We start from the raw sequence: 14,058 nt of genomic DNA on the forward strand, positions 1-14,058 counted from the left end.
TTCGGCTCATGGGAGAGTAACTGCCCCTCCTGGGAAGACTGCTGACTTCCCCAGGTTCAGCAGTTGAAGGGATGATAGGAGCAGCCAACTCAGGGAGGGCTTGCTATGCTCCAGGCACTCTGCCAAGTGCTTCACACACGTTAACCTATTTAATTCTCACAATCCTAGCAGGAAGGTACTAATGTTACCTCTTGGAAAACAGAGGACAGAGAAGTTAAGTAACCTCCCCAAGGTCACACAGCTAGTATGTGATAGAGACAGCTTTGAACCCAGCAGCATGGGTCTCAAGCCCTTCTCTGCTGCCTCTCCAGAAGATGGATGATTTTCCAAGAGGAAAAATGTTCCCCAATCTCTGGAGGCATTTCCTTTAGTCATCACTTCAGAGTGAGCAGGCTGTGTAAGCATCAAGTGGTAACAGGATCCCCCATTCCCTGGATGTGTCTGTTTCTTTGGGATTCCAGGACCTGCACTCTTTTCTTCTGAACTTTACAATCACTGGTGTGCTAGGGATCCTGGGGCAGCATCTGCATGTGGAATCAGCCAGATGTTAGCTGACCCCTGCGTTCACGGTGTCCTTTCACGGCTCTGCACTGGCTTTGGGTGCCTGTGGCTGCAGGGGTAATATGCTTCCTGGCTGGAGCCTTGGAGAAAGGGAGTTTCCCTTCCCAAGGACCCAGTGATCCTTTTGCAGTTCAAAGCTCCAGCTGGGGCTGGGCATGGTGGCTCATGCCTGTAATTCAAGCACTTTGGGAGGCCGAAGGGGGCAGATTGCTTGAGGTCAGGAGTTTGAGACCAGCTTGGCCAACATGGTAAAACCCCATCTTTACTTAAAAAAAAAATTAGCTGGGCATATAGTCCCAGCTACTTGGGAAGCTGAGGCACAAGAATCGCTTGAACCCAGGAGGCAGAGGTTGTAGTGAGATCAGATCCTGCCACTGTGACAGAGGAAGACTCAGTCTCGGAAAAAAAAAAAAAAAAAAAAAAAAAAGGCTCCAGCCTCTCTGTCTTTGCATTGTCAATGCTACCACATCCAGCTGCCACTGGTGTGTACTTTGAGATGCCTGGCCTTGCCTGGCTGGTCTGAGACTTCCACCACTGCTCCCTATTCATAAACGCTGCTAATCAAGACCTCAGAATCCTTCTTAACACAGCCCTCCAAGCAACTACGATTGACTGGCATGGACTTGGGAAGGGAATGACAGGGACAGAGGTTTGGGCCAGAGTCAACCACCTGGCACTGCTCTGACTCTGAAACCGAATCTCCCAGGTATCTCTCTGATACCCAACTACGTCACGTTATCTACCTCTGACACCTGACTATGTCATAGGAGCCAAATCATGTTCCCATAACCTTTAGCAGGAGGCGTTTTCTCACACCAGTTGGGAAGGTTGGTTTAGGTTTTATGTTTTTCCTGAGGACCTTTCTTTATTTTTCTTTTTTTCTGAGATGGAGTTTTGCTCTTGTTGCCCATGCTGGAGTGCAGTGGCACAATCTCGGCTCACTGCAACCTCCGCCTCCTGGGTTCAAGCGATTATCCAGCCTCAGCTTCCCGAGTAGCTGGGATTACAGGTGCCTGCTACAACACCCGGCTAATTTTCTATTTTTCGTAGAGGCAGGGTTTCACCATGTTGGTCAGGCTGGTCTCAAACTCCTGACCTCAGGTGATCCACCCACCTCGGCCTCCCAAAGTGCTGGGATTACAGGTGTGAGCCACTGTACCCAGCCCCCTGAGGACCTTTCTGAGTTATTTGGTGTTCTGCAACCTGGCTGGGACATATTGAGTGGAGAGGTTCCAAGAATCTGACTGTAGCAGGAAAGAAACTAAAAATGCAAAGCAAAGTGAAAGGGAAGGAACTCCTATACCCTGGATTAGGCAGTGAAACACACATGGGATCTGGAATCCGGAGACTCTTTTCTGATTCTTCTCTTTCTGATTCTTCCGCTGGCAGCCAAGAACAGTAAATGGGCTTCATCTGACAAGTCAACCCCAGCCCATAGTGGTGACCTAGAGTGCTGTGTGAAGAAGGACCCTGAGGGCCGATAAGGAGTCAATGGGAAACAGTACTCTGACTGATAAGCAATGCCTGCCATGGGTGTGGAAGCAGAGGGCGAGGTATGAGTAAGTGCCACTCCTGCATTGGCTCCTCACGGGCCTCTGTTTGCTCCTCTGTAAAATGGGCTGGTAACATACTCAGCAAATAGGGAGTGGTGAGATGTTCATGATATACATACACAAATGTTCAGTGGATGCTGGTCTCCTTTGTCTTCTCCCTCTTTCCTTCCCCCAAATCCTGGCTAGCTTTCAAAGCCACACTCAAGCTGCTTCCTCTTCATGATCGCCTTCCCCGAAAATGCTAACCCAGGGTATCTGCTCCTTCCTGCCTCCCCTCCCACCTGCCAGTTCGCCTGGCCTGGCCTGGATTGGTAGGGAAGAGCCCAAACTTTGGAGTCAGGGCGGCCTGAGTTCATGACCTGGCTCTGTCACTTAAATCAGCTGTGGGACATTTGGCTAGCTGCATCGCTGCATCCTCTCACTGAGCCTCAGTTTCCTTCTTTGTAGATGAGGCTAATGATCGTATACTTCTAATAGTGCTGGAAAATTAGATGAGATTGTGCATGGATAGTTCCTAGTATAGTGGCTGGTAGACAGTAAATACTTAACAAATATCCACAATTAGGCTTATTGTTATCAGCATTTGCAGGCTTAAGAATTGCTCAGGCTTTCTTTCTGGTTGCAAAGGATGAGACATAGCAAAATTCAGTCCCATTCCCAAAATATAATCAGTCTTGATCATTCAGCAATTTAAAAAAAAGTTAGGAAGGTCAGTGGGAAGGGGGAGTTGTCCAATCTCAGAAATGTGACTTGCCCTGGATGCCCAGATGCAGAGCAGACAGAGGGGTTCTTTATAGCTATGTGGTTTTATGAGCCAGCATTAATCACTGCCTGACGATGCCTTCCCCTGATTAGTCTGGGGTCAACGTGTTTGGGGTTTTCACCAGCCAGTTCCTGACGCCTATAGACGGCTCTTTCATGAGCTGCTTGCTTTAGTTTCCACTGACATCCTGGAGACCTGCTTGATAGCTTACCCAGACCTGGAGCTGGAGGGAGACCTGAGCTCTGAACTACCGGGCATGTCCTGGCTCTGCTGTTGTTCTGTGGCCACGCTCTGTGGCCCGGGACCAGCTCCTGTCTAGCGCTAAAAACTTTTGAAGGCCAATTAACCATTCTGTGTTTAACCTTACGTGTAAAACAACTCTGCCTTACAGGGTGATTGAGTTCATGGATGCTGAAGTGTTCTTTTAAAATGTGCTTTTGCTTTTCAAAAAGTACAGATCAAGAAAAAAATCTTAGCCTCTCTTCACTTTATCTGGAAGGGATTTTCCCTCCTTAAGGCAACAGCTTAGAACTGTGCCTCTCAAACTCCATATGGTGAAGGATCAAGGTTTGTTTGTTTTTCACTTATTGCAGAGTGATTTGTGGTCTCTCTCATGTGATCAGAATGTAGCACATGCCCCAAGAGATTTCAGTGTGAGTCTTACCACGTGGAATTCTGTTCAATGGTATGAGTTCTCATCCCACCACACAGTTGCAGTCAAACTGCTGTAACATTTTCCCAACATATATTCTCACATTGGGTCTAGGTCACAAAGACTGTGTGGAACAGCCCCAGTCCACAGCCCACACTTGGAGCATCTCTGGCCTAAAAGGTAACACTGCACTAACACTCGTCACACCTATCCTGCACCCTGCACTGTGCTGGGTGCAGGGATGTTACAGCTTACAGGACAGACAGGGTGTCTGCCTTCATATCTAGGCACGGAAAAAAGATAATCTGCTTGCAATAAAAGTTGTTAAAGAAACCAAAAGAAAGAAAAAATGTGATAGGATGGCAGGTAACATCTATTGTAAACTGAATATCTAGGGAAGGACTATTTAGGAAGAGCAAGGAAAGAACCTTTCAAAAAAGGATCAGGAAGTGCGAAAGCCCCAAGGAGGGCAGGAGCTTGGTGTGTTCTAGCACTGAAAGCAGGAAGTTGGAGTGTCATAAGGTGTTGAGATGTTGGGAGTGAGAGCACAGTGATGGGAGCCATGGAAGAGCCTGAAGGGTAGGGCCATGAAGGGCTCCAAAGGCACTCCTCTTCTTCCAGCAAATATTCAGTTAAATGCCATGCTTGCATTTTTAAAATTGTTGAACCTTCTACAAATTGTATTAGCTTATAGAAATCATCCAGCCTCTTGTTACTCCACATGTGGGGTTCTGGGGGCCAGTAGCATCAACATCACCTGGGAGTGTGATAGGCGTGTCATATCTCAGGATGGCCCTGAACCTGCTGGATGCATTTTGATGAGCTCCTCAGGTGATATCTACACATGTTAAGATTATAGGAGCCCCGATCCGGTGCATTGGATCTTGAAGGTGGCTGCATGGGGAGTCATTTAAAATGGTCACACCTGATGATTTGGATTCTGTAGTCTGGAGCTTCTGACTCAGTGGTCTGGGATGAGACTTGGGTGTGGAGACCTTCTGCAGGTCTTGGGGATTCCAGTGAGCAGTTAGGGTGTAGCCTTGTGTGAGTCACTTGCTCTCTCTGGACCTGTGTCCTTTCTGCCCGCCTCAGGGTTTCTCTGATCATTTACCTGAGATTTCTCTAGTTGCTTTTGTTCAAGGTTGTATAAAACCAGTTTGGTTCTGCCTTCTAAGACCAATAGGTTTCAGCGTTTAGGCAGAAGACAGAACTGTTTCTCAGCTCTCCTACAGGTTTGCAAAGGGCATATCCCAGGCTCCTTTGAGGGAAAATGAATATCTTGCAGATGGAAACAAGCACTCAGAATTTTGAGTGATAAACTATCTCCTGTTCAGAAGTAAGGAGCCCAAATGGAACAATGATTGCCCTTGTAGTAGAGCTGCAAGGCCTCTTAGGGTCCATATGAATACCTCTACCCATTTCATGGATAAGGAAAACTGAGGCCCAGATAGTCTTCATTTCAACATCACATGATATAAGGGCAGGGCTAAAACCACATTTTATCCTGTCATTTTTGTGACCTTGATCTCTTGCCACCCCATGTTTGAAGTTCAGAAACACTTGACGTAGCTAGTATTTATAAGGATAGGAAAACAACTGCTTAGTTGGGGAAGCTCTCTTACCAATTTCTGGGTGACTCCAGGGGGAGCCCACTCGTAGGTGATGGTGTCAAAAGTGGGATCTTTCCCAGTGGCAATAGGGTTGGTCATGATCATCCGGTTCCTCTTATAAATCCGGATGCCGTCCCCACCTTTCACCCGAGCAGTGAGGGTGGAATACTTGGAGTCCATCAGCAAGCGGCCAATTTTCCGATCATCTTCTAGGTCGGAGGTTAGGCAGTGGTCCTCTTGGCTGCATTTGCAAGACTTGCATATTTTCCTGGGGGTGGGTGGATGGAGATGAGTGAGATTAACTTCCAGAAAAAAGAGGCAGATTCTTTTGCTTAAAAGCAAGCTAAAACTTTAAGTTGGAAAGGTTAGCAGCAGACAAATGGTAACCTGAGACTAAAAGGCCTTTGGAATTGGGATTTGCATTTGGGAAATGACAGTGTTTATATTAATCTATCAGTGAGGAATGTAGGATACAACTTTCGCTGGTAAAAAGAGTGGCATGTTTTCACTCCTGCTGGTTGCCACGGCAAAGGCCGATTTGTTCATCAGAGATGCTCTAAAGCTGGACTGGAGTCTGTGTGGCCCATAGCCTAAACCTGGCCCACAATCTGCTCTTGTAAATAAAGTTTTATTGGAATATAGCCATTCCCATTCATTTATATATTGTCGGTGGTTGATCCGGGGCAACAACAGCAGAGTTAGTAGTTACAACAGAGAGCGCCTGGCTCACAAAGCCTAAAATATGTACTTACTTTCTGGCCCTTTACAAAAAAAGTTGCTAACTCCTGCTCTAAAGAATTATTAAAATTGTTTCCCAAGATCATAGCCTCAGAGCTTCAGCAACTTTTAAACTCTTTAGCATAAATACTGACGTTAGAATGCAGTAAACATTTTCTTCAAGAAATTTGTGAACAGGGCCCAGCAGGGAGAGAGCTGAGAAAATCCCTCTGGCTGGGGAGATGGATGTTTGTTGGGAAGGCTTTGTAAGGAGAAGGAAACACATCCTGGGGAGGGTTCAGGTTTACTAAAAAGCCTCACGCTTCTCTTTGATAATAAAAAAAAATGTGTGGCTACTTGGTGTCATGCTGTTAAGGTTTAGAAATCCAGAGTTCCATGGCGTGAGAGGAAAATTGCTCCCCTCCCTTTCCAGCCTGTCACCATGGGCAGGCTGTGCTGGGTCTCAGATGCTCTTCTGCATGCAACTTGCGAGCTTGTTAAGTAAAGTGAGCAACGTCAAGGCCAACTGCAGGGATGAGGGAGGCCCAGCAAGGGAAGTCACTGCAGCTGAATGATCAGCAAAGCTGAGGGAACCCTCCTTTTCCCTCCTATACTCAGGAAGTAAATACGTCTGATTGAATATCACAAATGTTGATTGTGGGGCTAGTGGGGGCATACCTTGATGGTCTGCATTAATGGTGCTCAGCTAAGGTCAATTCTGTCCCTGGGAACAGAATCAGCAATGTCTGAAGACATTTTCGATTGTCCCAGTGGGGTAGGGGAGTGCTGTTGGTGTCTGGTGGGTAGAGGCCAGGGATGCTACTAAACATTCTACATTCCACAGAACAGCTCCAACAACAAAAAGTTATGAGGCCCAAAATGTCAATTGTGCTAAGAGACTGGGAACCCCTCACTGAATATGAAAAGAAGGCCTTGTTGTGACCTTTAAGGAGCTTACAGTTGGGATGGGGGAGGGAGAGACAATCAGATGGAAACTATATAAAGTACAATACGTTCGGGGCAGAAGAGAGTTGCCTATAACCTGGGGGTAGTTCTACCGGCCTAGGCCAGTTCTTTGGGAGATTATTATGTGGTACATAGAAAAAGGCTTGGTGCTTAGTGGTCATGAGTTTGGAAAACAGTGGGCTAAGGGAGGTTAAACACCTCTCTTTAGTGCAAAGCTACTCCTTGACTTTGATATGGTGATGTGCGGCATGACATTTTGAATGCTACTGGAGAAGCTTGCAGTACAAGTTCACATTCAGTGGGCTGCAATTTGAGAAATGTTAAAATTGACAACCTCAAGGATGCATTCCAGTAGCAAAAAAGAGAAAATGACCCTAAGGGTGCTGCAGGGAATAAATGAGGTTTTCCTTCTCAAAAAAAATTAAATTAAAAAAAAAAAATGGGTAGTTTTGTTTTGCATTTTATTCACAATCAGTAATATTCTCTTGCTTATCCCTTTTCAGAGCCAGGCACGAGGAACCTGCTTCTTTAAGAAGTCAGGCACTAGGCATTATCAGGGGTTGACAGTGGGGGAGTGAGAACAGCAGGGCTGGAAGTGGAAGGAGGAGGAAGAGGCAGAAAGTGAAGGAAATCCTGGCATGGAGGGACACGGAGGAACTTGACTCTTCAGTGTCCCATCTGACCTTCTAGCCTCCCCAATACTTTCCATAAATAGAACTAGATGAGGAGGCTGCCCATAGCTTTTTCGGTTAATGTGGAATTTCAGGATGCTAATTAGAGAGGCTGGGAATGCAAAACATTTCAAAACAAACAAAAAAAGTTAACAGATCTGAGATGCTCTTTGAAACTGTGTCGACACAATTTCCCCTTTCATTCACACTCTTCATATGGCCAGGCACATTTCTGGGACTTTATACATGAGGGATACACCCCTCTCACCCCATCCCACTCTTTCCAGGTGCCCAGATTGTAGAGGACACAGGCACGCCCCAAAATATCCTCAACGGTATTAAAACGGTCATTTCTGCAATCTGTCATTGGTAACCTGAGACTGAATTCTGTCCTGTGATGATTAGTTGATGGACTTCCCTATTAAACCAGGTTGGCTGGCACTTGGGTCATTTAAAGGTCTTTCAAACAATTAAGAGTTTTAAACAGTTTAACAGGATTTCCCTCCTAAGCTTCTGTGATGTTACTGCTTCAATTTGAGTCTAATTTAAGTCCCTATTTGGATTCTTCAAACCAAGTCCCTATTTGGATTCTTCAAACCAAGGACACTTGATATGCAGGACCTACAAGCTTCAATCTGTATTTCTTCACTTGATGTTCAAATCATTTGTACGACGACAAGGAAATGGAGGGATTAAAACAATACTAAGAGACATCTGCTTGTAGCCATGAGAAACAGGGTCCAGAATTGTCCTCTCTTCCTAAACAACTGGAAAACCAGAAAAAAATCTACCAAACGACCATTTTCAGATGTTTGTTGCAGGCAGCACAGGATTGTGATCCTTGAGAGAAGGGAAAACTGATTTAATTGACTCGGTGGGTGCATTTAGATAACATTTTCTTCTGGCTCAAGAAGTCTAAAAGGAGACATCCTAGCTGTCTTCAAATTGCGGAGGAGGAATCAACGCTGTTCTGAGATTCTAAGGGAAGATTCAGGACCAGTGGGGTTGAAATGATAAGGAAGTTGACTTTTCCAGGCCAGAAAGAGTTCAAATGGCCAAAACAGAAATGCGGAGAACTCCTCCTAGGAGTGTTTACATTATAGATGGATTTTTTGCAGGGGATAGAAGCCTGAGTTAGATGACCTTGAAGGTCCCTAGCAACCAGAAAATGATGCGAGCTTCTCTGAGGTTGGGAACTGTCAGGGAATGGAGTCAGGGAACACAGTTCTGCTCTGAAAGCTCATAGCCCAGTGTACTGCAGAACGGTTAGGAGCATGGGATTGGGATTCACGCAGATCTGAGTTCAAATCCTGCCGTTTGGTAGTTGTCACCCCATTGCCTGCCTTCAGTGTCTTGATCAACAAAATGGAGATACCTAATACCTACTGCTTCGGTTTATTTCAACATTTACATAAAAAAGATTTCATTCGGTTCATGAGTAAGTAGTTATTTTTATAATTCCCATCTCATAATGGAAGTCAGTACTGCTGCGAAAACACCTTCCAAACTTTGTTCCCCCACTGAGGGCCCAAGGCAACACTACAGCAGTGATGATAAAAACTCTTTCTTTGCTATGTGCTCCACAGAACTTAACTTTCCTCTCCCAGGGCTGCAGGGACAGTCTCACAGTCTATTCCCTGCACAGCTCTAGAGGTGCTGTCCATATACATGCTGACATGAGTGCTGCCCAGGGACTGTGCAGTGTGGCAGCCTCACTCTTGTCCTCAGAATCATCAGTGGAAAAAAAGAAAGAAAACCTCTGCAAATCCAACTCCAGCTGGATCTTATGGTCCTCCTGTGCGGATATGAATACCAGGTCCTGGTTTTTAAGTAATGTGGACAGAATGACCTCTCTTTCTGTCCCAGGGGTCACTCTAGACCAAAACCCATCAACAGTGATGTTGGTGCAGTGGGGGGAGATCAATCCCATCCACCAAACCTTAAGGCATACCCCAAATGCACAAGGGACCAGCTAACCTCTGCCCGGGTCTTCCCAGAGCAGTTCTTGCTGGGCTGGGCTTGGTGGACTCTACCTTGAAATGGTTTAGGAAGTGCTAAACTCCTTCTTCACATCTTTACTCCCCCCGCCACCCTCCCCCAAGGACTTTTTTCATGTTTCTAAATTGGACCAAGGAGGAGTGCCTTCCCTCTGTAGCCATCCTTCCCTGACAACGCATACAACCAAAGCAATCTCAGCGAAGAAAGCAGCCAGGGTTCCCCGAGAGGACAGCCAAGTAACAAAGGCAGATAGGGACCCTCCTGACAAAATCTGTTACCTCCATGAATGTGGCTCAAAGCCCGAACATGTCCCCTTGCATCCCAAACATGCCACACCTCTTGCTGACTGCAGCTGGCCCAGGGACATCTGGAAAAGGAACAGAAAAGAGGGTGTTTTCCTTCCAAACATCTTGGACCGGAGATGCTTGACCTCTAAAAGACTTGGCATGCTGGCAAAGGGACTGTGTGGGGTTCAAAGGGCTTGAGATCAATAAGCCATCACAAACTGTTTACCAGGAACTGAGAAGACCAAACGGGAACATGGAATGGGGCCAGAGGGTAGGCAAGTGTGGAAGGGTGGGGCTCTTCCCAATAAGAATGCAATGGGGGTTCTTTCCCAGCCTCCAGTGCTGTTTCAAAAGAGCAAGACTGGTTGGAAACGCCCTGCTGTGAGTGACCATCTATCTGTTCCATCCCCCACCCTCACCCACTCTCACTTGTCACTGGAATGGAATCTCCAATGAGTGTCTCCTCTCCCTCATTTATTTGTGATTTATTGATAGAATGTGATTAAACCAAAGCTACAGCCACAAACAAACGTGCATGCTGCCAAATGTTTATAGCTCCAAGCATAACTTAAATATTTTGCTAAAACATTGAAAAATCACATGAGCACTTAAAATGTCATTTGGAAGGAGAACAATGCATGAGACAGGTTTTACTACTTGTTACCAGCCAAAGGTACCAAAAGTGCATTGGCTGCTGCTGCTGAGGTGTTTAGACCCAAATGGCATCTTTGAACCAGAAGCATCACCTGGGAGCTTGCCAGAAATATAGACCATCAGACCCCACTCCAGCCCGTTTGAATCAGAATCTGTACTTTAACAAAATTCCCAGGAGATCTTCATTACATTAACATTGGAGAAGAAGTGGGTTAGTAATATGGATCTGCTGGCTGAGAAACTTACCCAACTCTCCATTGGGGTTGGGGTGGGGACGACTTGGTACAGGGATGTACTTTATTATTATTTCACCAGAAGCAGGGCTCAATCAACTAGTAATGTAAAGGGATAAGCTTCTTATCCAACAAAAATACCATTTATTTAGCATCTACTAGGTACCAGACACAGGAATACAATATAAGACTCAGGTGTGCCCTAGTGGAACTCACGGTTAGCTAGGCGGATATGGAGAGAAAAACACATTCATCTCCTGCTCCTGTAAGGGGCAAGTCTGAGGTAAAGGAAGTTGTCTGTTGTGTAGTAAAAAAGGCACGGATTTTGGAGTTTGAGAGACTTGGATTCCAAATTGAGCTTTTCAACTTATTGGCTGCATGGCCTTGGACATACTGAGCCTCAGTTTCCTTACCTGCCAAATGGGTACAGAGATAATATATGTAACATACAGGACCACTTTAGGCATTAGAAATGGTAACTGTTCTTATTTTGCCACAGATTTTAGAAGCACAAAGGCAGGTGTTAATAAACTCAAATGGAAAATATGAGTTTATTAGAGCAGATTACTTCTTCTTAGAGGAGGTGACTATGGATTTGGGCTGTGCAAGATGGACAGACAGAAAAGGGGAAGGAGATGCCTAGCAGAAGGAAGAAAATGTGCAAGGTAAAAAAGGTATGAAAGCCATGATGAGTAGGGTGTACAATCTGAGCATGTCCTTTGGATGCTACTAGTCTACTCTCTTTGCATTTAAGAGGGGGAAAAAAAAACAAACAGTGAAACTTGTGAAGCCATCCTCATTGCCAGTGGTAGAATTCAGACATATGGAAAGAAACAACTGTCCTTCACAATACTTCTCTTCTGCACCAAATCTTCCTACAATAATGCCTCCCCTCCCTGCCTTCTATTTGGTCACTGCTGTTTACACCATGTCCCCACACACACTGTCATTTTGTTCAATACATATTTACAGCTTCAGGGAGTGAGAGTCATGTTGCACATATGTGGAGTGTGGAGGGAAGCATGTTTATATTTAGCCCTATTCAATGCTAGAGTCATGTGAAAAGTAAAAATTAAGACAACACCCACTGCTAACTCATTCTCCTAAGCTGAGGAGCTTTCATTCACAGGCAGGACTTTGCTCCCTAAAGCCACTGGCATATATCCTTGCTCATTTCCACCTCTCCTTCTTGACACCTTCAGTTCTCCTAGTTGAAATGCAGTGATCTTTACACACTTAAAATTGGAGGCATTCAAAGTTTATTTTGGGAGATATACAACTTGTGAATAAGGCTTCATTGTTGGACCATCTCAGATATACTCAGAGGGCTGGAAACTGGAGAGGTAGGTGGAAGCATTTCCAAGTGGCAAAGCACCCTGCACACTTCAGCTTTATTGTTCTTCTAATGAGAGGCTGATTTAACCCTCATTCTACAAGGGGATTAGTTCTGATGCTTGGCTTGGAGAGTACAGCTGCAATCTGCCTGCAAACTCAGAGTTTGATTTAGAAATAGTGACGTAGGTAACATAGCAGGGCAGAGCAGAGAACTGGCTGGTGATGCAGGGGTCTGGCCTTTGGGTGCCAACTCTGGCATTCATTAGCTGTGTGACTGGAGACGAGTCATTTCCTTGCCCAGCCTAAAGCATCTCCTCTGAAAAATAAGGAACTCGCCTGCACTGGGGTTGCCCACATTCTGTTCTGCAGGATCCTCACTTGGTGAGATGTTACAAAGTGGTTCCTGGTTGGGAGTGGGAGAGGGAATTACCCGATCAAATACAAATGGCAGGCACTGGATGTGTAGAGGCTCCCGAACCTTTAACAGGCCAGCCTACGCTAGAAGCAAGAAGTGAGGTAGAGAGCAAGCAGATGTCTTGGGTTTGGAGACCCAGGCTTTAGTCCTGCGTTTTAGTGCCAGTTTTTCCCCTTTCCTCTGCTGTACTTGGGCAAGTAGGCTTGTTGAGTTCCAGGCTGCTGGCCTGCATCACGGGGATAACAAGAATGCAACTTGCCTTGCAGGGTTACCAAGAGGTTAAATGGGATGCTGCCTGAAAAGGGCTTGGCACACACTTATAGGCACTGAGCCTTCTTTGTTGTTGTTGTCATTAATTACATCTTGTGGAAAAAAAGTTTGAGAGACCCTGAATTAGATGTTCTCAACACATTTTTTTTTTTCTAGCTTCAAAATGCTAGGGGACTTCAGAGGAACTATTTTTTTCTAAATACACATCCTCTGTACTTTCTTATTCCCTACTTTTTTGACATGTAAAAAGAGTTGCCTCTCTGACTAGGTTTTCCTACAAAACGTAAAAACAAAATAAGCTCACACATGTCCCATACTTAATGATTAATTCATTAAGTGAGGCCATCCCTAGCCCTTTGCCCTCGCGGTGCTCTGCTACCCATCACCTGAAGAGAATTGATGTTAAAAGCTCAACAAGCACAAAGAAAGCCCCATGCAGTCAGGCAAGTGAAGATGCAGGCAGTCTGGCCTAGTTGGGCAAGAACGCTAAACTAAATGGAGGTTCAGGAAGTAGAGAGTTGGCCCTGGTCTCCATTGGCTAGTGGGATGGTTTCCATGGCAACAGAAGTATGTGGGAGAGAAAAATAAATGGCCTTGCAAGGAAGAAATTGATTCAGGTCATCAGGCCACACTTGCAGCTAGTTTCCTGGCTGACTGTTTAATGTAATAAATAGTCATTTGTCTACTGCATGCCATTCATCCAGAAGCCAGACAGACCCCACTATCTTCAACACAGAGAGAACGATCTTGTTTACTGAGGAGGGGAAAACATCAGTCAGCCACAGTTCCAAGTGAGATACTCTGGTTTATAAACAGTAGGTTTTTCTGATGTGGGCTCTGTCTCTTGAAAGACGGCACAGTGTCTCACAGTAGCTGAGAATAGAAGAGTTTAAAAGAAACCATCACTTAAAAAAAGGTTTCTTGGAATGCAGCGTCTAATCTGTCCTTTCTCCTGAGAAGAGGAAGAAATGTTTTGACGATTTTATTTGGCTCGGGTTAGTCAGATATGGTTCATCTGATATTATCGTGAAACTGAATGGTGGCAGGGACTTAAAAGGACTTAGATCAGACCAGGAGACCCCTGGGGATGCAAGGAGCAGGGGCAACTCTCAAGCATTTGCCTTCAGGTGAATCAAGGGAAGTCTTAGAGGGAAAAAAATGTCACCAAGAACAATGTAGGGTTGAGAAGAAGAGGAACATAAAAGAGAAAATGCAATAGGGAATTTAGGGATGAGCATGGGATTTGGAATTAGAAAATGGGGGTTCTCCTTCCAGCTCAGCTTCTTCCTCATGGAGTAACTCAGTTTCCTCCTCTGAAAAATGAATTATCCCTGCCCTTCCTTTGTCTCAATAGGGCTGTTGTAAGCAGCATG

General features: G+C 45.4%; 1 protein-coding gene across 1 annotated transcript in view; it reads right to left on the reverse strand.

Moving 5' to 3' along the window:
- Positions 1 to 14,058, reverse strand: part of LMCD1 (LIM and cysteine rich domains 1) — a 66,889-nt gene that overhangs the window by 25,360 nt on the left and 27,471 nt on the right. The window contains exons 2-3 of the mRNA XM_007985091.3: positions 9,770 to 9,858; positions 5,152 to 5,407 (exon numbers count right to left, since the gene is read on the reverse strand). Coding sequence (XP_007983282.3) covers positions 5,152 to 5,407; positions 9,770 to 9,858 — 345 coding nt within the window. The remainder of the gene's footprint in view (positions 1 to 5,151; positions 5,408 to 9,769; positions 9,859 to 14,058) is intronic.

This window comes from Chlorocebus sabaeus, chromosome 22 (genome assembly GCF_047675955.1).
Source record: "Chlorocebus sabaeus isolate Y175 chromosome 22, mChlSab1.0.hap1, whole genome shotgun sequence".
Classification (NCBI taxonomy): Eukaryota; Metazoa; Chordata; class Mammalia; order Primates; family Cercopithecidae; genus Chlorocebus; species Chlorocebus sabaeus.